Source organism: Drosophila melanogaster, chromosome 3R (assembly GCF_000001215.4).
Source record: "Drosophila melanogaster chromosome 3R".
In the NCBI taxonomy this organism is placed as follows: domain Eukaryota; kingdom Metazoa; phylum Arthropoda; class Insecta; order Diptera; family Drosophilidae; genus Drosophila; species Drosophila melanogaster.
Genome location: NT_033777.3, coordinates 15,962,155 through 15,985,072, shown reverse-complemented (window position 1 = coordinate 15,985,072; position 22,918 = coordinate 15,962,155). Strand labels below are relative to the sequence as shown.

General features: G+C 47.1%; 6 protein-coding genes across 11 annotated transcripts; 3 read left to right on the top strand and 3 right to left on the bottom strand.

Annotated features, from left to right (window-relative positions):
• Window positions 1-1,621: 1,621 nt before the first annotated feature.
• Window positions 1,622-11,775, bottom strand: Hel89B (Helicase 89B). 2 transcript variants are annotated; one of them, NM_169693.2, is made up of 7 exons: window positions 11,249-11,775; window positions 7,830-7,896; window positions 6,851-7,764; window positions 4,667-6,786; window positions 2,563-4,604; window positions 2,253-2,493; window positions 1,622-2,191 (listed from the first exon to the last, which is right to left on the bottom strand). In NM_169693.2, exons 2-7 carry the CDS (start codon window positions 7,838-7,840, stop codon window positions 1,748-1,750), a joined length of 5,772 nt encoding a protein of 1,923 aa, NP_732097.2. In that variant the 5' UTR covers window positions 7,841-7,896; window positions 11,249-11,775; the 3' UTR covers window positions 1,622-1,747. The 2 variants fall into 2 exon arrangements, with proteins under 2 accessions (NP_732097.2, NP_001287351.1); NM_001300422.1 differs by lacking the exon at window positions 11,249-11,775 and adding an exon at window positions 8,409-8,508.
• A 384-nt stretch (window positions 11,776-12,159) lies between these two features.
• Window positions 12,160-16,939, top strand: mor (moira). 2 transcript variants are annotated; one of them, NM_001202301.2, is made up of 8 exons: window positions 12,160-12,377; window positions 12,469-12,594; window positions 12,775-13,699; window positions 13,750-14,080; window positions 14,144-14,918; window positions 14,981-15,191; window positions 15,671-16,498; window positions 16,563-16,939. In NM_001202301.2, the coding sequence occupies exons 1-8, from the start codon at window positions 12,261-12,263 to the stop codon at window positions 16,685-16,687; spliced, it is 3,438 nt and encodes a 1,145-aa protein (NP_001189230.1). In that variant the 5' UTR covers window positions 12,160-12,260; the 3' UTR covers window positions 16,688-16,939. The 2 variants fall into 2 exon arrangements, with proteins under 2 accessions (NP_001189230.1, NP_524373.1); NM_079649.4 differs by having other exon boundaries at window positions 15,479-16,498.
• Rbf2 (Retinoblastoma-family protein 2) lies at window positions 16,935-19,627 on the bottom strand. The gene has a single exon (NM_079648.4). It carries the CDS (start codon window positions 19,465-19,467, stop codon window positions 17,116-17,118), a length of 2,352 nt encoding a protein of 783 aa, NP_524372.1. The 5' UTR covers window positions 19,468-19,627; the 3' UTR covers window positions 16,935-17,115.
• A 94-nt stretch (window positions 19,628-19,721) lies between these two features.
• Window positions 19,722-20,395, top strand: CG32856 (uncharacterized protein). Of its 2 annotated transcripts, none has more exons than NM_001202300.1 (2): window positions 19,722-19,999; window positions 20,054-20,395. In NM_001202300.1, exons 1-2 carry the CDS (start codon window positions 19,889-19,891, stop codon window positions 20,264-20,266), a joined length of 324 nt encoding a protein of 107 aa, NP_001189229.1. In that variant the 5' UTR covers window positions 19,722-19,888; the 3' UTR covers window positions 20,267-20,395. The 2 variants fall into 2 exon arrangements, with proteins under 2 accessions (NP_001189229.1, NP_732096.1); NM_169692.2 differs by having other exon boundaries at window positions 20,054-20,338.
• CG5516 (uncharacterized protein) lies at window positions 20,312-21,189 on the bottom strand. Of its 2 annotated transcripts, NM_001202299.2 has the most exons (3): window positions 21,176-21,189; window positions 20,976-21,097; window positions 20,312-20,908 (listed from the first exon to the last, which is right to left on the bottom strand). In NM_001202299.2, exons 2-3 carry the CDS (start codon window positions 21,020-21,022, stop codon window positions 20,425-20,427), a joined length of 531 nt encoding a protein of 176 aa, NP_001189228.1. In that variant the 5' UTR covers window positions 21,023-21,097; window positions 21,176-21,189; the 3' UTR covers window positions 20,312-20,424. The 2 variants fall into 2 exon arrangements, with proteins under 2 accessions (NP_001189228.1, NP_650515.1); NM_142258.4 differs by having other exon boundaries at window positions 20,976-21,189.
• A 16-nt stretch (window positions 21,190-21,205) lies between these two features.
• Window positions 21,206-22,906, top strand: CG4287 (uncharacterized protein). Of its 2 annotated transcripts, none has more exons than NM_001170155.2 (2): window positions 21,206-21,474; window positions 21,532-22,906. In NM_001170155.2, the coding sequence occupies exon 2, from the start codon at window positions 21,534-21,536 to the stop codon at window positions 22,533-22,535; it is 1,002 nt and encodes a 333-aa protein (NP_001163626.1). In that variant the 5' UTR covers window positions 21,206-21,474; window positions 21,532-21,533; the 3' UTR covers window positions 22,536-22,906. The 2 variants fall into 2 exon arrangements, with proteins under 2 accessions (NP_001163626.1, NP_650514.1); NM_142257.4 differs by having other exon boundaries at window positions 21,528-22,906.
• The last annotated feature ends 12 nt before the right edge of the window (window positions 22,907-22,918 follow it).

Below are 22,918 nucleotides of genomic sequence, written 5' to 3'. Positions count from 1 at the left end.
TAATCAAGAAACAATAACAAAAAGCTGAGAACAAACATATTGCAAACAGAAACATTGATAAAACCAGACGAATCAGAAGCAAGGAGCGGGTGACGAGGCGAAAACAATGCTGGCGAGATAAGGAGGTAAATAACCTGGCGGAAAACTTTAAGTCGGCGCCTCGCCGGGCAGACCAAGATCCGACCCAGCCAGTAGGGAGAGGAGGAGGCCCTGGCCACAGGGTGCGGGTCACCCATGCGGGGAGGAGTCGAGGAGGAGACATTGCGATAAGGATGCAAGGGTGCGGGTGCGGGTGCTGGACTATCAGTAGTAGCAGTAGCAAAGTCCGGAAGATGCCTTGTGGTCAGAAGATAAAAGGCCAAAGTGAGTGGGTAAGAGAAAAGGGAATGCACTGAGAAGAATGCAGAGGCAAAGATTGTAAGATACTATTAATAACCTATTTTAATAACCTATTATCTTGTCATCATGTTATTTTAGATACTATTACTACATTTCATTTAAACTATCCTGCTACGTTTAGCTTTAATCATGTACAGAATTTCATATTTGAAATCTGTATAAGATCTGGTATATTTTTTCTCGCAGTGTTATATAGCGAGTGGAAAATCGTAGCTTATCAGCCACCGACTTTAACTCGGGACTTGCTTTTGTTTTGTTTGAGCTGACTCTTATAATACAATTTAATAATGACCATTATAAAGAAACTGGGGAAGACGGGCATTACTACGGGCCAGAGATAAGGCCATCCTGTACCACGCACCGAATCCCTCGTACTGCTGCAGGAATTATTATTGTTTTGGAGTATTGAGACACAGACTCCATTACGATCGGGTCGCGTTTAGCACCCCTCGTAGACATAAATAATCTACTCCATGGATGGATGGTGTGCCCATGCCATAATCCGCAGCCATTTCATCGTGACGAAGCACAGATAAGCCGGGTTTTGTATTAATCGAAAGCAAACCAAATTGAAAACTAAATCGGGTATGCTGTGTGGTGGTAAGGGGTCAACTAACTATATTTACTAGCTGGGGCACTTTTAATGGGCTGACACAACTGATAGCCCCATCAAATTTCAAGGTACTAGGGTCACAGCCGACCAGATTCCGAATGAGAACGACGGAAAGTACATAAATATTCCTCTTTCGCCAGTCGAGCAAATAGCTCTTCTGATAAATGAAACACAAAATCGATTTCAGCCGATCGATCTGATAAATCGTGGCAATATGAACACATTAGTCAATAAAATGAGCCGTGACTATGGAAACAATTGGTCAGGGTGAAATTAGGTGTCTTATTGTGAGGGACAGAAGTAAATATTTAGTAAGCAAATTATGCACTCAAACATTAATTTTTCAGGGCAAACAATTGTATTTGCCATTGCTGATAAGACTATTTAAAAACATCAAAATTTGAATTCTTTCTTTTGGTCTCTCTGTATTCTCGATACACTGAAAACAATTTCCATTCCCAAACATAGTTGATTTCCGATTTTTTCAATCAGCCGTAAGGTATTCTACACTTTTTTCTTACTCTTCGAAAACCATACTTCAGCGGTATATTGCCTTTGGTATTCAAATGTGTTTGTAAAGATTTAAGCTAAGATGTTTAAATTTTTTTTATTTAGTTTCAAGCTTTATTAATATTTATTTCTAAAAGTTTCTTTTCGCGATTATAAAGGAACAGAGGGCAATATAAATGATCAACGTAGCCTAAAACTGGAAGTCTTAGAGTGGGAAGCAGTAGTCTACTTTTTCAGTGCCTGCACAAAGTTGCCCAAGTCGTACTCTTCCTCGTACTGATGCTCGGACCAGAGTTCCGGCAAGTTCTCGATAATGGTGTTCATGGACATGCCGCCCGATGCTGTTCCTTGCACCGCTGATGATCCAGATTCTGCTCCCTTGTCTTTCCCTCCGTTGAAGAGGTCAAAGATCTGTGAGGTGCCCATTGTCTGCAGCGAAGCGTTCTCCGCACTCACCACAGTGTTGGCGGTGAGTATCTTAAACTTTTGCAGCCCCATGATCTTTTCCTCCAGCGAGTTGCGTGTGATCAGCCGGTAAACATTTACTACTTTCTTTTGGCCGATTCGGTGGGCGCGGTCCATAGCCTGCAGATCCTTCATTGGATTCCAGTCGTGCTCGACAAAGATGACCGTATCGGCGCCTGTTAGATTTAGACCCAGGCCGCCAACCTAAAAATTGATTTACGATTGAAGTTGGATCATAAAACATAAAAGCCCATTTTATGCTTACCATAGTGGTCAGGAGCAGGACATCGATGCTGGGATCGCTGTTGAAGTTATTGACTATATCCTGTCGCTGTGAGGCGGGTACACTGCCGTCCAGCCGCAGATATGTGACGCTGGGCAGATGGCGGCGCAATAGATCCTGTTCCACAATGTCCAGCATCGCCTTCAGCTGGCAGAAGATTAGGGCACGATGCTGGCTCACCGACTCCGTCTGCACACCAATGCCGCAGTCTAGGAGAAGTTGCCTGGCAAGGAAAATGAAATATTTTAAATATATACTTTATATTTTAACTGTGTAACGAGAGTGCACTTACTTCAAGGCGGGCAGCTTTGCAGAGTGCTCAATGTCGTCCAATGAGCTGTTTGACAACGCCAACTGACTGGTCACCTTCGTGAGCTCCTCAGACTGACGCAACACCAGCTTGGGATGGTTGCATACGTTCTGCAGGTATCGAAGCGCTTGGAAAATGTGTGTCTTGGCGCTGAGATTCTCCGTCACCATGGATGCCGACGACGAGTCGCCCAGTTTGTCTAAACAGTCTTTCAGGTGTTTATTGCTAAAATCTTCATACAGTCGAAGCTGGAGCGGACTCAGTTCGCAAAGTAAGTCCTGGGTGATCTTTGGCGGTAGGTCCTTCAGCACATCCTCCTTAACACGGCGCAGCAGGAAGGGCAGAACTTGTCTATGCAGCGCCTCCATGGCCAGCACTCCAGCTTCCTGCTCCTTGGCAGAGCTCTTTGCATCCCGAGATGACAGAATGGGACGTGAAAAGCGTTGCACGAACTGCTTCTCAGTGCCAAGGAAGCCGGGCATTAAAAAGTCAAACAAGGACCACAACTCGAGCACATTGTTCTGGATGGGAGTGCCGGAGAGGATCAGTCTATGGTTTGCCTTTAATCGCTTTATTGCCTTAGAGCTCTTTGTCTTTCCGTTCTTAATAATATGGCCTTCATCCAAAACGCAATAGTTAAAGTGTATTCCGCTGAAGAAGTCGATGTCCTTGCGCACAGTGTCGTACGATGCCACAACCAGGTTACACTTTGTTCCGATATCACTCCTTAGCTTCTCTCTTCCCACTGGGAATCCGTAGTAGTGTAAGGGACGCAGAACGGATCCCTGGTCAAGGAATTTCTCCACCTCGTACACCCAATGACCGGTTAAAGTTGGTGGGCAAATGACGAGACTAGGCAGATTCGCCAAATTGGCTGTCTGACGGTGCATGTGGTCTCCGGCAAGGATGCATATGGTTTGCAGAGTTTTGCCCAACCCCATATCGTCGCAAAGAATGCCGTGTAGATTGTATTTGTTCAGGAACCACAGCCAGTTGATGCCGGCTTGTTGATAGCAGCGCAGCTCCACACTTATTGGTACCGGAACCTTATAATTGGGAATGCTCTTTGGATTGAAAAGATAGTCGAGAAACTCACGGTCACGCGTTTTGCGCGCCTGCAGCGGATCGCTTTTTAATTGCTCCGTCTTTCCGTCCAGAGGCATTAACTGGACTAGATTTGCAAAGCAGTGCGTGGAAAGCAATCGCACTGACTCATCCGGATCGCTCATTGCGCCCAGTAGAGGCACCACCAGCAGCACGATGTAGGGCACCACTTTTATCTGCAGCCTGCTGACCACGCGTTCGATAGCCTCTATGGCTCCTTGTCGCTCTATAAGTTGCTCAATCTTCCCAAGCAGCGGTAACAGATCGTGAACCACAAACTGCATAGTCTGGCAAGCATCGATCTCGGCCAGCACGGCGATGCAACGAGCGGCCATGTGTCGGACTGCCTTAAGAGGATGGCAAACGATAAAGCCAAGGGAGGGCAGAAGGGCAAACATCTGAGGATGCAGTGCAACATGCAGATGGGGGGCTGCTGTCTCAATAAGCTGCATAGAGCTGACAAGCTCATTGCACACTCCCAGATCTGGAAGAAGGCTGCCCAATCGCCAGTCGTACGCTTCTTTTACGAACTGCTCCACCTTGCCAAACATCAGATGTTGGAAAACAGCCACCTTTTCAATGATTTGCTCTCCAAATATCCTACACAGCTTTTCAATGGCACATGCCGCTCCCAGGCGCTGTATGCGGCATTGCTTCGCCTCCGCCTCCTTGGCTTGCTGCGCCTTAAGCTCAATGTGAGCAGTGGCGTTGGTTGCGGACAATATTTCGCCAGTGGGCGGTCGCCCAGGGCCCCTGGGGGCCGTAGTAGCAGTGGGAGTTGTTGCACCGCCCGCACCGCTTCGCGTGTTAGTGGTTGTCACTGTCTGTTGAAGTGCCAGTGTTAGGATACCATAGTAAACACAATTATTAATAACCTCAGACGAAACTGGCGTCTGTTTGAGGGTTTCTAGTGGCATTACCTAAAAGAGATTTTATGAACAAATAAGAAAATTGCGTTATAAACAAGCTAACTCCAACTTACCAGTTTGGGAGTGAATTCGGGATCGCTCCTTAACAGCGTACAAAGGTTGTTTAAAATCTTGCTATTTGGACTAGGATTTCTATCACAGACCTGATCCATAAGGTGGACCAGGAACTCGGCAGACAGCTGCTGCAGCTGGAGGCACTGCTCCCGCTTGATGGACTCCATTAATGGCTTGACCACCGGATTCAGCTTATCTGGCAGGCAGTGAAGAGCGCAGATGGCGCCAGCGAGTGCTGCCTGAGCACTGACATGATAGGCGCTTTGCTCACTGGTTGTCTGCTGGTAGGAGGCCTGAAGGCTGCGTCGACGCTCCTCTAGCATATCTAAAACTTTCGGCTTGAGGGGATAAGAACGCAGATTTTCGCTTAGCGTAGTTGCCACTGCCTCGATTTGATCTAGAGTAAGGATCTTGGCATTATTGAAATCGTTAATCGGGATTTTGTTCTGCTTCAGCGTAGCAATAAAGTCTTGTGCCTCTTGTAGTAGTCGGGTCAGTGAGATGGCTACCTCATCGTAGTAGACGTACTCGCTCACACATTGGTGTAACTTTTCCTGCAGATTGGGCGGTCCTGGGCGAACTGGCTCGTCTTCTAGCGCCCAAAACGCAATGATCAGCCCGCAGACGATTCGCTGGACAGCAGAGTGGGCATTTAAATGACCCAATAGTACTTTTGTATAACAGTCTGTGGGACTCTCCGTTTGTGGGGTATACACCACTCCCGGTGCTGGCTGAACCAGGTAATGAGAAAGTGCACCCAGTGCCCGAGATGAGGAAATCCGGGCTCGCATAAAATTGGCATCCCGGACATCCAAAGGCGTGGCTTCGCTACCACCAAGGTATAATTTCAATGAGGCGTTTGATTGCGCTAGAATGTTACCGCCCAATTCGTCTCCTATGCGGGGCGTTCGTTTTCGGGAGGTGCTTCCTGGCGTGCTTACATCTCCACCAGCTCTGATCAGGACCCCTGCATCAAAAGCCAATCTAGGTGGCTGCATTGAAAGGCATATCCAGGACGACACGAATGGACAGGCAGCATGCAACAACGCACCCAAATCTGCATGCTGGATAAGATTGGACCACACCTGACGGGCTAATGCCTGGATATCCGCCTGCGGCTCCACTAGGATGCGTTGATATATGTGACGCAGGGCCTGCTGCAGCAATTCCCACTTCCAGTCGCTGACTCCAAAGTTAAGTTTCATTTCTTCCTTATCCGCTTCCTCTTTAACTTGATTTTCGTCTTTGGGCTCGGATTTGACCCTATCCGCACTCGTCAGGGTCATAAGCGTCTTCAGCGTTGATCTTCGTACCGAACTAGTGCTATGGGAAAGAAAAGGCCACAGGCGCGGTACCAAAATGGCCATCGGCTCCATCTCTACCCAACGAGCAGCGTTTGGTAGGCATAGAATGGCCGCTAACAGCCCCATGAAACTGTTGCAGGCAGACGTGAGTTCATCTTGATCCAATAGTAGGTCCCACAACATTTTTACGATGGAAGATACTTGCGCCGGATTTAATAGCTTCGGCAGCCAGGAAGAAACTGGAATCAGGGTTGCGGCAGCCACCGCTCCGACATCATCCACAGCGTCCAGCAGGCCGATGAGAATGTTTGAAATTGACTGGGGCAAATAGATGGGCAGCAGCTCCTCACGCACCACAAACACATACTTCAGGCCTAGTAGTCCACCATGCCGCACATCCCACTCGTTCTTGTGCTGGATGAGCTGAAGCAGAATGTTCACGATTCGTTGAACCTTGGACGCCTCCATCTCCTTGACCAACGTACCCAGCACTTGGGCGCAGGTCTCGCGAACCGGTGCCACAACCTGATCCGAGACAAAGTCACCAAACCGATCCAGACAAAGCACACAGAGCAGGCGCAGGGCAGCATCCTCTAGCCATCGGCTATGTGCTTCATCCATCTGTTCGCGAGTCTGTAGCACTGCCTTTCCCGCTCCTTGAGCGTGCTGATTAATCAGTTCCCTTAGAGCTGTTGCCGCCCCATGGCGCACCTCCCATTTGGCGTGAAAGAGATCAATGAAGAGACGTGAGCAGAAGTTCTCCAGTGGCCAGGAGACGGCATCCACCCAAGTGCCTGTAGCATCTGGCACAGCAGCTGAAATATATATGAAAAATTGAAATTGATAAAATGTAATCAACGCTTTATATCGACCACCCACCATTTAAACTATAGAAGATTTCCTGCCGATCCGTTGACTTAAGTTTCTTCTTTTCGGGTTCTTCTATTGCAGCACCAGTGGTGCCATTACTGCTGTGATTGCTGCCAGTACTGTGATTGCTGTTGGAGTTCCTCCGGCTGCAAGTTGGCGTAACTGCAGTGACAGAACATCCGCTTGTATTTTGACGAGCCTTGCGCTTGGCCCTGTTCATCTCACGGCAACTAAGTGGAGCTTGACCAGATCCGTTCGCCGCTGTCTTTATGTTGAGTAAGTGCTCAACTGGAAGCTTTTCTGCGTTGACATTGTAAGTGCTGCCACTCCTGTTGAGTGCCACATCCTCGTCTGTTATCATATCGGTAAGATTAACGCCCAGTTTGGCGGCCGTTGTCAGACCCAGTTTGTCGTTCAGCACCGCACGCTGGCGGCTTAGACGACTGGCTAGGCTTCTGTCCTCCTCCCCGCCTCCACTAGCCGGTTGCTCCTCCTGCACATCAAACTCGTTGCCCTCGGAGCCGATGAGTCTGGCACCTTTGTGGAGGATTTGCTGCAGATCGAACTCATCAAAGCTAAGTAGTCGCTCGCTGGCCGTTGTCGAGTTGGAACCACTTGACTGGCAACTGTCCTCTTCTGCTGCCGCTGCAGCTGTGGCAGTATTAGTAGCGCAACGCTCCTTCTTGGGCAGCACCTGGAATTCGGGCTGCCAGGGCGGTACTTGCTTTAATATGGCCTCAACGGTCTGGGCTGCAGCTATCCGTGTCTCCCAGGATGTACTGTGCAGGTAGCCCACCAATCTGTTCAGCAGAGCGTGCAGCTCGTGTGGATAAAGCTTTTGAACCTCACCAATCTGCTTGGCGGCCGCCTGACGAGTGGCCGCTGTAGAGCCCGTCTCCAGTAGAATGAACAGCCGATCAAGTCTACAAGGTATGTTGAATACAATTAGCATTTTATATTTTTAGGTTTTGATAGTTGACAAACATACCTAGATGTCATTATAATATTTGTGGTTCCCTTTGTGATCCGTTGATATAATAATCTAAGTAACTAATCTGGAAATAAAAATAAATATAGTATTAAATAAAGTATATAATACGATTTGTATTATATAAAGTATTCATTGGGACATAAATAAAATTGAAGAACTGTTTATTTAATATTTTCGTATTTCCCCACTTATGCACTTCCCACGTAACATCTATTATTTAAGTGAGTCAGAAAAATAACAACAAAAATAACAAGTCGATACATTCATAACAGAGTCAATTGATAATAGAATTAAGCGAATCATTTGATGGAATGCTGTCTCTATAGCGCGAAATAAATAAGAATGTTAGCAACCATACTAAATTGCTTAATACTATTACTCAGTGGTCGATAAAAAGATGGAACATCTAAAAAAAACAAATATCCAATATGCGAGTCGACATAGAACATTTCTCAAGTATAAGTATTAAGTATTTACGTCCAAAGAAGATTTATACCCACGCGAACTGTGACATAATTGCAAATTAAAAATTAACCAATTAGTACGATTTGATTAGTTCCATTGACAATGTAGTACCTTAGAATGACCGCATAGCTCAGCACGACGACGCTGTAGCAATCTCAAAATGTAGCCTTTCCCACCGCAATCCAATCGACCAATAAAGACTGGACACGTGGTCGAGGAAGGCAAAAGACATGGACGACCTAGTCGGTACTGGTATGGATTTCCTGGGAGGCATTATTAAGCTCCGCCAGCAAGTGGGGTTAGGCTGTGTAAATTGAGTCACTCGACGCGAATGGCGAATAATGACTTCGTTGTGGCCGCCGAGGCGTTCTTAACAGCTTAGAGCAGAACGTGACAATTGAGCAAATTACGGCATTTCCATATTCCATATTCCGGACTAGTGCCCCCATATTACGTACGAACGCCAAGGGGCCCAAACGATTCGCCTGGTTTAGAGCCCGTTCGCCTCGAATTATTACAAGGAGATTATCGATATTCCAAAGTGACACATACTTTTACTTTCGACGCTTTCAGTTTTGAATGCCTGTTATCAATGCAGTGATAAGAAATTGCAAAAACCACGGTTCACTGAACCGTTTTGAGAATACATTTACATTTACGTTTAGAATAAATAATAACGAAAAACGGCGAGTCTTCAAGGCACGTGCAGATTTATTGACAATGTTTATCCATCCATAAGTAATCAAGCCAATAAAGCACACACACACACACACTTACACAAACAATAAAGAAATACATAATATTAAAAACGACGTAAAAGTCATAATGAAATCGTTTGTACATATGGCATGTCGCTTGGCTTTATCCGACCAACCATAAATCCAATTTATCGGCGACAAATCTGCTGTACTTCGATTTGTCAGCGACCTTGTCGAAGCCACCCACTGAGGCGGGGGGTTGGGATTGGATCGGCTAGATTGGATGCAGGAAAATGCTCCGCCGGCTGGGTAATTAAGTTTCCATTAGATGAACATCGATAGAAAAAATCGCAGTCATCAATGGGGTTGGTCGTCATGGTGACGAAACGCACTGTGAGAACGTACATATGTAGCTAAATCTCTCTTAATTACAACAGTATGTAGCAATCCAGATTAATTTAAATTCTTTGCAACTTTTAAATTAATCGTCACAAAATGTAATCCTTAAAAAGGAGAATCGTTACGAGCTGTTCATGATATTAGGCGATATTTTTGCCATATTGATTTTAGCCTAATTTGCGTGTCGCGCATTTATTTCATACATGTCCATTGGACGATAAGCCACGAATATGTTCACTTTTTCATTATCACTAAATGGCTCTCGTAAAGTACCGATTAGGATAGGCTAAGTGTATTTCGAATTTTTTTTTGTGGCAAGTTCTGTGAGCTTTTTTTTTATTAATAGACATGTGTATTCTACAGATTAAAACGGGCCTGCGGAAATGCTGGGTCATTTGTTTACACTAAAGATAAGCGCGACTATTTCCCTTGCTTGATCATCGAAAATAAATTAATTATATGAATATATATATACATGATTTTGTCACACTTGACTAAGTTTATATTGTAATGGAGGGTACTTTTTTTAACCCTAAGGAAGATTAGCTCATTGTCCGCCCACTTATTAATATCATAATTCCCAGAGAAGGGATGATTTATATGGAGTTCTGTGTTTTTATTGCTTGGGGAAATACAAATTTTTCAAATTCAATAAAGTACATATTATGGGCTCAATGGGTCATCTGCTCAAATTCGCCGAAAATGACACATTTCGGCATTGATCGCGCCATATGTTTTTTATATGCGAAGAGTTCAATATTTGCACCATATTTGGCCAATATTGGAACAGCTGTTGCTGCGTATTTTGCACAATGCACGAAATACTGATTGGTATCGAATTAATGGAGCTGAATGACAAACAACGGGCAGCATCATCATCGCAATGCCGCAGTCAAGTTCGGCAAGTAAACTTTGGATATTCAAATGTTCTTTAAGAAACTGTGACAAATGTCGCTGATGTTGCGAACCGCGGGAAAATGGCAAATGCGAAAAAGCTGAAAAGGCCGACCGCCGCCGTTTGAAACTAGTTCAGGTGCCCTACCCCAAGTTGTTGGTAGCAAAAGAGAGAGGGAAGCGGCGACTGCAGTCGATTACGGCAGCGGACCATAAATAAATACAGGTGCTTGTACCGCCTGGCATTGTAGTGCACAGTGAGAAATTCGCTGAAATGCTGTACTGAGATGATTGGTAGTGGTTCAAGGTACGGTAAGATGAGAATTTTTAAATTACTTTGAGATTTGTATACCAAAACATGACGCTCATTTACAATCCAATAATATTTCATGCATCAGAATCGAGTGAGGCTTAAATTTAAGAACTTTTTTCAATAGCTAATATTATGAAACCACATGCTTATTTCTTTCCGTGCACTAAACGTATCGTAATGTGGACGTGGACAGCGAACGCAGGGATTATTGTTAAATGCCACCCACTGAAATCGGAAAAAGAGCCCGATGAATGAACAAATGGACGACACAAATAGCGGCTGGCGAATTGGGCAATGTGTTGCGACTAAAAATACGCGCACTAGAACGGGCTGCCAAGATGAGAGAGACTAGAAGGCGAAGACAAAGAGCTAGTGGTAGACCAAGTTTTTGTAAAGGATTTCCGCTGTTTTGCTGCGTTGGCGCCCACCTCCTCTCTCTCTCCCTCTCTCTCGCTCGCTCTCCTCTCTTATCAATAAACAGAGCCCCTTGGCCCCACTCTATCTATCTCTATCGCACGCACACAAGCAAGCGGAAGCGATAAGTTGCTGCCATATAAATAATGTTGCAATCTAGGATAAGAATTTAGGGGTTCCTTATGTTCCTATTCGCATTCCCACTCCCGATCTCCGAGTGTTATATCACTTACCTTTGGCAATGGTTGCTCTCTCTCGCTCTCTTCCTCTTCGCTTCGCATTTGCTCTTCTCTCCGCACTACGCACTCCTCTTTCTAGTTCCCTTCGTTGTGCGGTAGCAGTCAGCTTATGTGGGGCGCCCACTCACAATTCAACTCATGCGCTCTGCATTTTCTAATTGAATTGTTTGCTCTCAAACTGTACAATCGATGCTGAGTTACTATAGCCGTACGTATGTGTGTGTTTTGGCCCAAGGAAAGGGGTACTGGGTACTGCTTTTCGCCAGCAGCGTCACAAATCAATCCAATCGCTTTTGCTTTCTTCCTACTCACTCGCACTCACGCACCATTGACTTTTTATTTTCACGCACACTGGCACACTCGCGACGGACACACGGATGGGAATCCGGCGTTGCGAATAACGGCAGAATTCGATTTACGGCAATTGTCGTTGGTGGGCGTAGGCAGTCAATGTTTTAACTTAACACTGGGCTTCACGCTGATGCAAACACACTCTGACAGCACAATATTTTTAAGTTTTCGGTTCCCAGCAGCCATGTTAGCGCGATGGAGTCGCATTTATATGTGCGGCCTGACTATCGTGGTGCATCGGTTTTTAGGCGGCGCGAGCGGGACGCCAATACAGCACCACCGCCACTGTGACCAGATGGCATTATTGAATTTAACAGCAATTTTCACATAATAGCTTGTTCCCACTGAGATGTAAAGCTAACTGACACGTTAGCTAGCTATAACTTTTTCGAAGTCTATATAATTCTCTTAACAGCCAATATGTTTTCTTGTTATTTAATATATGGCTTCCACCAACCAATAGGTTTATATATTAACCTAACCTAAGATTAAAATAATGATAACTTTCAGTGGAGATAGCTGAAATATCGATAACGACTGTCACAACAACATCGATTTAAATACCATCTCTATTTTATCAACGCAGCGTTTATTGGCTTTTTGGCGTGGAAAAGTGAAAAGATAATTGACAAAAAGTCCACAAAAGTGCCGCAACATGAACACACTGGGTCCTAAGAAGGACGGAAGTCCGAATATAGACTTTTTCCAGTCGCCGGAGACGCTGCAGGGCTTTGAATCGATTCGCCAGTGGCTGCAGAAGAACTGCAAGAAGGTGCGTGCCAACAACAACGCCGCCGCAAACAAAAATGGCGCTGTCAGGCGGCGAAAAAAAAACGATTTACTCACAACCGTATTTATTGCAGTATTTGGCCCACAGTTCGGAGCCCATCACGAAGGAGTCCTTGGCCCAATTGCTCATTCACTTCCTGCAGTATGTGGAAGCCAAGCTGGGCAAGAACTCAGCGGATCCGCCGGCAACCAGAATTCCGGTTAGTATTGATAGTGCCTGTGGTTGGTGAGGGGGACAGGGTGCCCCGTGTTGCGTGTGTACACGTAAATATTAATCCTCCAATGGCCAAATGTTTGGACCACTAGCTTATATTTTGTATTTAGCTACATGATTTACGTACATTAAAACATATCTCTAATAATCGTACCACCCACACCAGATGCGTTGCTTTCTGGACTTCAAGAGCGGCGGTGGTCTGTGCATCATTTTCTCGACCATGTTCCGTTTCCGGGCCGAGCAACGCGGCAAGAAGTTCGACTTCTCCATTGGCAAGAATCCCACGCGCAAGGATCCCAACATCCAGCTGCTGATCGAGATTGAGCAGGCGTTGGTCGAGGCGGACTTGTATCGCATACCGTACATCTATATTCGGCCGGAGATTGAAAAGGGCTTCGAGGGAAAACTGCGCGAGATCCTGGACAATCGACGGGTAGAGATTGTGTCGGACGAGGAGGACGCCACCCATATCGTCTATCCTGTGGTGGACCCACATCCCGACGAGTATGCGCGGCCCATTTTCAAGCGCGGCGGACATGTGATGCTGCATTGGTACTACTTCCCCGAGTCCTACGATTCTTGGGCTGTGAATAACTTTGACCTGCCCGATCACATTCCGGAGAATCCCGAGTCACCGGCGGAACGTTGGCGTGTGTCTGCATCCTGGATCGTGGACCTGGAGCAGTACAATGAGTGGATGGCCGAGGAGGACTACGAGGTTGACGAACAGGGCAAGAAGAAGACGCACAAACAGCGTATGTCCATAGACGACATCATGTCATTCGGCGACGAGAAGAAGAAGCCTGCTGCCAGCTCGGGCGGAGGCAAGCAGAAGAGACGCCGTTCACCATCTCCCGCCAGTTCGGCATCCACCTCAAAGCCGGGCAAGCGTAAGCGTTCTCCCGCCGTGGTGCACAAAAAGTCGCGCAACGACGATGATGACGAGGACTTAACTCGCGATCTGGATGATCCGCCGGCCGAGCCCAATGTTCAGGAGGTTCATAAGGCAAATGCCGCCTTGCAGTCCACCGCCAGTCCAGCTCCGGGCGGTAAATCTCGTGGCGACAACGACATGATGCCCATTAAAGGTAAGTTTTGTTATCTTATATCTGCATTGACTAAACAAACTGATATCTAGGTGGCACTATGACCGATCTGGATGACGAAATGACTGGAGGAAGCGCCGCTCAAGCCATGTCTACCGGAGATGGGGAAAACTCGCAGACAGGCAAGACAAGTGATAACAGCAACACGCAGGAATTCTCTTCATCGGCCAAAGAGGATATGGAGGACAATGTGACCGAGCAGACGCACCACATTATCGTGCCTTCGTACTCGGCTTGGTTTGATTACAACTCCATTCATGTGATCGAGAAACGGGCCATGCCGGAATTCTTTAACAGCAAGAATAAGTCAAAGACACCAGAAATCTATATGGCCTACAGGAATTTTATGATTGATACGTACAGGTAAGTTGAAGCTCCATTTTTTTTGCAGCAAATAGTTTTGAATATGTTACTCATCTATTTCAGGCTCAATCCGACGGAGTATTTGACCAGCACAGCTTGTAGGCGTAATCTTGCCGGAGATGTGTGCGCCATAATGCGAGTACACGCCTTCTTGGAGCAATGGGGCCTGATTAACTACCAGATCGATGCGGATGTCCGCCCCACCCCTATGGGTCCACCACCAACCTCACACTTTCACATTCTTTCGGATACGCCATCAGGTCTACAGTCCATAAATCCGCAAAAGACGCAACAGCCGTCGGCGGCAAAGACGCTGTTGGATCTGGACAAAAAGCCATTGGGTAAAGATGGCGGCCTGGAGTTGGGCGATAAAAGTGGTCTGACTGGCATCAAGACAGAGGCTCTAGAGAATGGCGCTGCCGGAGGATTAAGTTCCGGAGTGAGCCAGTTTGGACTCAAGCTGGATCAGTACGCAAAGAAGCCGGCGGCCATGAGGAATCGAACGGCGGCAAGCATGGCTCGTGAATGGACCGATCAGGAGACTCTGCTGTTGCTTGAGGGCTTGGAAATGCACAAGGACGACTGGAACAAGGTCTGCGAGCACGTTGGATCTCGCACTCAAGACGAGTGCATTCTGCATTTCCTTCGACTTCCCATCGAGGACCCGTATCTAGAGGATGATGGTGGCTTCCTGGGCCCCTTGGCCTGCCAACCCATTCCGTTCAGCAAGAGTGGCAATCCCATTATGTCCACCGTCGCATTCCTGGCATCTGTGGTCGATCCTCGCGTTGCCGCTGCAGCAGCAAAGGCTGCCATGGAGGAATTTGCAGCCATTAAGGTAGTTACATTTTAGTCACGTTTAAACCATGATTTTAACATCCAATGTAAAACTTATGCTAGGATGAGGTGCCCGCTACAATAATGGACAACCACCTGAAAAACGTGGAGAAGGCTTCGGCAGGTGGTAAATTTAATCCGAACTTTGGGCTGGCCAATAGTGGAATCGCAGGAACCGGAAACGACAAGGACGATGAAGAGGGCAAGGAGGGTGGCGCATCTGCATCCGCTGGCGGCTCTGATGAGGAAATGAAGGACCTAAGCAAAAAAGACGGTAAGCCAAAGCCATTAGAGATCGGTAAAGGGGGTTTATGGATGTTGGTTAAGGGAAAAGTCGCTAAGTCGAGCGAGTTTTCTTTTAATCGATTTTAAAGGGAATTTACTCAATTGTTGGTTCTGCATTTGTTTGTCTTGTTGAACTCTTGTGTTGCTTTCATTCAAAATTCGCAATTTGTTCACCATTTGGCACTGTATTCGTATATTGTTTCGTTTTTGTGTTGCGCCCAATCTACCAAACTTACATCAACACCACAACCATCAAATAACAAACAACAACCACAGACGATGCCAAGTCCAAAGACAATACAAAATCGGATAAGACCAACACAAACACAGACTCGAGTTCCACATCATCATCAGCGACAGGCAACACCAACAACACTGACAAGAAACCAAAGGAGTCGTCCGGCTCCTCGCCTTCGGGCGATAAGTCAGCCATCAAGTCAGACAAATCAAACAAATCCTCACCCACAGAAACCGCAGCAGCCGCAAGTGGTGGCGAAGTGGACATCAAGACGGAGGACAGCAGTGGCGATGGCGAAACTAAGGACGGCACTGAGGCCAAAGAGGGAACGGGAACCGGAACAGGGCCATTGGCGGTGCCAAAGGAAGGAACATTTAGCGAAAATAACATGCAGACTGCGGCGGCGGCAGCTTTGGCATCGGCAGCAGTTAAAGCCAAACACCTGGCTGCCCTGGAGGAGCGTAAGATCAAATCCCTGGTGGCTCTCCTTGTTGAGACTCAGATGAAGAAGCTGGAGATCAAATTGCGCCACTTTGAGGAACTGGAGGCCACCATGGAGCGAGAGCGCGAGGGATTGGAGTACCAGCGTCAGCAGCTGATCACAGAGCGTCAGCAATTCCACCTGGAGCAGCTAAAGGCAGCCGAGTTCCGAGCGCGCCAACAAGCACATCATCGTCTTCAGCAAGAGCTCCAAGGCCAGGCGGCCGCGGGATCAATGATCTTGCCGCAGCAACAGCAGCTACCACAGGCCCAGCAGCCGCAGCAGCAACAGCAAACGCTGCCACCTCATCCGCACCTGGCGCAGCAGCAACAGCTGCCTCCGCATCCGCACCAGTTGCCGCCGCAGTCCCAACCGCTAGCGGGTCCCACCGCCCAGCACCAGCCGTTGCCCCCGCACGTAGTGTCGTCGCCCAACGGTGCTCCCTTTGCAGCGCCACCGATTTCGCTCACGGGAGGACTCCCGCCGGGCGCACCCACGGCCATTGTCACGAATCCGAGCGACCAAACCGGACCAGTCGCAGCGGGAGCAGCGCAATCTCAAGCACCTACACCCATGGGTAAGAACTTTAACGGATAACAATTCATAAACTATAATACTTAGACATCCAACTCCCGCCATAGATACTACACCACCAAGCAGCGGTCCAGTGTCAGATGCCAACGCACCGCCGGGATCGGCAATGCCACCAGGGGGAATTCCTCCGGCGAACACTGCTCCCATCGCCGGCGTAGCTCCCTCTTCTTAACTCTTACTCATAAGCCAGGAAACGTTAAAGTAAATAGCTCTAAGTCGTACGCTCTCAGTATGTATTATGTATACTCCACTTTAAGCCCAACTCTTGTGTGTAATCTGAAGGAGATGCACTACACATTGACGCGTCTCCAGTTTTGTGTAAGTTTCATTTCGTGTCCGGTCGCGTTTACAAGCAATTGCACAAATATTTTGAACCAAGTTTCAAAGCCGAAAAATAGGCATTCAATAAAAATTTATTTAAACTACGAGTGGCAGTTATTCCTTTATTTTTACAAAAGCAAAAGCTTTTAACTTACTTGAACAAGTTAATAAAATATCTATAATTTAAACATTATTTAATTACCATTTTTGAGTTTAAGAAATATACTAAGCTAGCTGCGTAAAATGCAGCCAAGTATTTAAGCCTTTTTTGATTGGTTATTAGATCACTGAAAGCTGGCGACGCCGCAGGATGTTTGGTCGCTTGATCTCTCTCATCAAGTCGTTACTCGAAGCAGCACGCTTTACGTTGGGCGAGCTTTGCAAGGAAAGTGGTGATGCGGCGGGAGATGAAGGTGGATGACTGGAGCAGGAGCCACTTTGGCATACCCTGGGAGGGGGCGGTGAAGATATGCTGATGTTGGCTCTCATGCTCAATTCGTTGGAAGTTGTTTCCGTCAGAATACCAACGTTACTCTGTGATTCTTCCAGTGACTTGCGTGTTTGCGCACACTCCAGGTGGCGGCCATAGTTGCCCATACTTTGGACATACACACTGTTGTAGAAAGTGATAATATCAGCGGTCTGACCATTGCCCAAGCTAACCTCTCGGTAAGCGCTTCTCCGAAAGTGCGGCTGTCGGCGATAGTGCTGGATAATCATGCTGAAAGTGAGGTGAAGCTTCTCGAGCCGAACATGAAGATGTATGGCGCACAACAGCAGTTGGTCCAGGTGTCGATTGCGGAGCAGACGGCTACTCTCTAAGGTGAAAGAGTGCTCGGCCAGGTGCCATATTTGGGGAAAGGAATCCACGAGGCAAAGACTCTTACACAGAAGGAGCAGCCGCCGGTTGGCCAGTCCGTAGAACTTTCGAAGGCAGATGCTTGAGCCTGTTGAAAAGTTCTCCTTGTCTTCTGTTTCTGCATCGACTTCCTTGTAGCGGGGAAGTCTTTGATTTAGCTCCCACCACAGCTGTGAGCTCTTGCGGAAAATCAACGAGTCCAGGCACATTTCCTCCACCACATCCAGGTGCTTGATCAGCTCTCTGCCCAGAAAACCATGATCGTAGCGCACCACCAACTCTAGAATCTTTTGAAAGTCGTAGGCGTCCAGTGAAAAGCAGTGCAGGACAAAGGGAAACCTTAGGCCTTCCACTAGTTTGTGGTGGACGTGAAGTGCCAGTTCCAGGCAGCAAGCTAACAGGGCGGCGGTAAGCTTGCGCTGCTTCATTAACTGACCAATCTTCAGCTGTGGTTTTTGAACCAGCTCCGGTCCCAAAATTTTCTGCAAATATTTGTAGTAAAGGCCTCTGGCCTGGCGGAATCGTTTTCCAGACAACTCAGCATCCAAAAAATCTTTCACGGCCATGGTAAAGGTCCGATTCATTTCTTCCAGAGTTTGATCTAAATAATTTACAATTTTATCTGCGTCTTCCTTCTTGGGGAATGCTTTTATAATGCTTAGGGGAAGACTTGCTGGTAGATCATGGGTGGACAGCTTCCTATGCGAAGGTGACGAGCTTGTTTGGAAGGCGAGCTGTGGGCTTTTAGGAGAGTCCCCTTTGGTCTCTATCGCCCCCTGGACGCTGAGCAGCACACGCTCGTCCATCTCACTAATGTCGGCTACTTGATTGGTGTATTTGCGATTTAAGTTTTCCAGATTGATATCTAGCATACCCTCCTTAATGATCTCCCGCATATGGGTGTCGTCTCCAACTAGACTATGGTCCATATAGAGCATTATTAAGGCTTTGTGGAAAAAGGCGTTCTTCATTTGCACCACTCCCTTCGCTGGTAGCTCGGGAATCAGTTCTCCCAGTGCTTCTAGCACGCTATATTTATTTAGCAAAATAGGATTGAAGTCTTCGGTGTCCCAATTCTTGGGCACTCCAGAGAACTCCCGGCGGATAACTACGGATCGGGGCACCTCTAAGGCGTTCACGAAAAGGAGATCCATTGTGCAAACGAGCACCTGACAGCCGTTGATCAGGTTTGTAATCGCAAAACCGGGTAACTCGTTGCGAATGACCAGGAAGAGCAACCAACCGAACTCATACAGCGCTTGGTAGTGATTCGCGGCACCCGGGTCCGCACCCTTGCCGGGGTGAACGAACAGGCTCCGAAAGATGTGCTTATAATGCCGCAGCAGCGTCGAAGTAATACCAAGTCGACAACGCAGTTCCTCAACCTCCAGCTGGAAAGTGTTCTCGTTTTGGGTCAGCCAATTCCAGTGCTCCATGCGGCGTAGAAACTGGGACACGTTCATCTTAAAGCTGCGCAGCAGACGGGTTAGTGACACGTTCCAGCAGCAGTTCTTGGCCACCGAATCGTTTGCCTCGTTGATGGACTCCCTAATATCGCGCATCTTCGAGCGCTGCAGTTCGCTGTAGACGGCGCAACACAGCCACTCCTGGGCATCTGCCTCGCTGGTGGACAGCCCGTTGACCGCATCCAAGCGATGGTAGGTGGACAGAGCGCTTTGCTGAATTCTCGCTTCCAGCTCCAATTGCTCGCAGCTGACGGAGAAGCGTCTCACCAGCGTCTCCGCCTCTCCCTCCACTTCACAAGTCTCCATTGGTAGGAAACTGTTTATATTCTATAGTCTACTAGTTTTTGTTTGTTTATATTTCTGCGTAGTTTACGCGAATCCCCGTTTAGACTGTACAAAATGCAAATTTCAGAAAGGCGCGAATGATTTCGATTGCTGCCTGCCTCACCGCCATTGTTATCGAAATTTTGCTTTTGCAACAGTGCTGCTTTAGCTGGCTTATCGATAGCTGATACTTAACCCATTGCTTTCACTTACTAAATAATTAATTACATTTCCTCATAAAGCAAGTGACTTTTAAAATACTTTCATGTTTTTAACATCATTTAGTTTTTATAAGTAATCTAAATTCAATTCATTTATTTCCTTGTCCATTGGAAGTATACCATATAAGGCCTTCATTAAAAAGGGGTCTTTCTAAGGTTAAAGTTTATTATTTGTTTTCAAAATGCTGCAAACAAATCGAGTCCTTCAAAAAGAGCAGGCTGAACTATTTGCTATCCAGAAGAAACTCGACCGAGTGCTCCCCGTCATTCAGGAGGCATTAAATTCACTAAAGGTATCTACAAATCTCTTGCTTCAATGACGGTTTTCCCAATTCAGTGTTCCACAGGTAGAGGAGCTGCATCTCAAGTCTCAGGTGGTGGGCCAGCAGAACCCAAAAACGCAGTGCTCCCCTGGAAGGGATCCCCTCCACATAGATCTGTCGGTGGAGCAGTCCCCAATCACAACTGTGATGGAGTCCCATCTCGTCAACAGCCAGCAAATAGATCTGGATCTCGTAAGCCAAATGAGGCGTTTCGAGGAGGAAGTCGACTCGGATTAAAATTGTTATTAAGGCTGGAACTTTACCAGAAAAACGTACATGTTGGGAGCATTAAAATATAAACAATACAGTACCAAAAGTATGTTCATTTTCGGTGTAAGTGTGGGAAAACTAAACTAGTAAAGCTACATACTACAGACCACAAATCGGTCTCTTGATTACTCTTGATCGTCAGAAGATTCAGGTGAACTCCCGGCTCGTTTTTTCTTTTTTTGTGGAGCTCCCTGCTTTTGATCCTCGCTGCTGTCGCTGTCCGAGCCACTTCCACTGGAGTCTGACGAGCTGCCTTCCTCGTCGTCCGAATCCGAACTGGAGCTGCTCGAGTCTGATTCGGATGAGGAGCCCGATTCGCTGCTGCTGTCTGAGCTGTCCGACGAGCTGGAGGAGGACGAGGAGCTCTTGCTCGTTTTCCGCTTTCGACGGACCTTCTTTCCTTCCGAGGAAGCCACTTCCGAGTGCTCCTCCACCTGGTTCTTGGGTGCGTCAGCCTCCTTTTGGGACATACGCTTGCTTAGCTGCTTGGTACGCGAGCTCCGGTGGACGTATTTGCGCTTCTCCTTGCACTCATAGCTCCAGTGTCCGATCTGCAGGCACTTCTGGCACCGGATGCCATTGGGAAAGTCTGCTGCTTGCTTTGCGGATCTGTTGTTACAGAATTCGTAGGTTACAACAAAAAAGCCGGCTGGGGTACTTCTTAAACGCGACTAACCTCTTCTTTTGCGCTAATTTGCGGGCAGCTAGGCCCACCAAAGTCATCCTGAAGCACTCGAGCAGACGCTGTTGGGAGGAAATCTTGATGTGGGTGGAAACCAACGTGGCCGGGTGGAAAAACTGGGAAAAATGAGTATCAAAAATGTTTTTTATAATTTTTTTCGTCACATTAGCGATAGTCCACTGAAAATTGTATACTTCGCAAATCGACTGTATATGGTATGGTCACCCTTATTGTTATCGGCTATCGAACTCAACAGCTGCTTGCCTAATTTGTGTCTACCTGGTTTATGTTGAAATGTCTGAATTTTAAAGTTAATTAAGCCAAAATTTAAGTGCATTATGCATGGTCGTAAAAAAAATAAGAAATAAGCAACAGCTGACAGCTATTTCACCCTTAATTGACTGGCACAAATTGCTTGGTCAAACAATAACAAAAGCGCTGTGCTGACTAAGCGGCGAAAGTGGTTGCAACAAAGTCCAATCACTATCAATCGGTAAGGTTGCTGCAGGTCATTTGCTGACCAGTAATAAAGGATTTCATACACAGCTAGCCATGGACAACAGCGCGTTGATGCCACAGGCGAGCGGACGTCATATGCCGCCCGAGGAACTGGCCATGCAAGCACTAACCAAGCAGCTTTACAAGTCTCGTCTCTTCCGCGGTTATTATATGGAACGCTGCTTGGTGGAGCAGGTGTCCGGCTACCGGGACGTGGTGGTGCTTCAACGCAGTGAGCGAGAGTTGGAGAAGCTGCTGCACTCGAGTGCCGGCCAATTACAAAAGTTTTATCAACGCTTCGTGCCCAATATGTGGGTGGGCATCACCTATGGGAGTTACGGAAGTTACCAGCACAAAGCAGATCCTGGTCAACTGGAAACCTGCATCTGGACAGAGATGAATGATCTGGCTTTTGGAGAGTATTGGTTTAGCATCAAGACCCTTCGCTTCCGGGACCATGAAGTCCAGTTCAAACTGAAGATGATAAGGCCCGTGGAGCCAGAGCTGATGGCGACGCCGAGGAGATCACTGATTCTTAATAGAAGTAGCCCTGTTAAGGCGATCACAGCGGGTGGGGAAAACTCCTCCTCCAAGCCGGATGAAGTGGCGGAGCAAATTCAGCTGGGCCTTAATGATTTTTTGGCTGTGCTGCAACAGTGGGGTGATGGAGTCAAACAAACCGTGTACGACTTCATGACCAACGATGTCAACAAGAGGAACATTTTGGGCACCATTCGGTTTCTGGGTCTACTAATTTTCTCTGCCTTGGGTGGAGCCGCACTAGCGCTACGATTCCTAGGCGTATTTGCTGTGCGATTCCTGTTTGAGCTGAGTCGTTTCACACATACAGCCACTCCAATAGTGTTTAAACTAATCGAGTTTCTGAACAAGATTGTGGGTGCTATCTTCATACTTTTGACCATGATTTGGAAAGACATTGTCACTCGTGGACATCCGGAACCGAAACAGCAGCAGCTGCATCTGGAGGCAAGTAGCCGCTTCAAGAGCATCCAATACGAGCGTTCCGAACCAAATCGACGTAGTCCCCGGTGGTGACCCGCCACTAAAAGCACATTAATGTCTAGCAAAGTGTTCCGAGGTGTAAGGGCAACGAAAAATCATTGAAATTGTGTTACTAGCCGTAAGCAAAGCGAAGCCAATCCCAATCCCCGCTTCGAGTCCGAGGGTATTTGCCCTGCAAATATGGGGACACCTATGAGATTTACAGATTTTAGTCAATTGCAATATTGTAAATTATTAATTGGCGTGCCACTGGCGCACAATCGCATGCTTATTAACCCCACTGTTAATTCATTGTGTATTGTCCAAAAATATGTTTTATTAAATCCGTTTAGTGTTAGATCCTGTAATTTATGTATCGAAAATTATTGTGAATAAATTGAATGCAATATGCGAAAATCGAAATGAAAGAGCTTGGC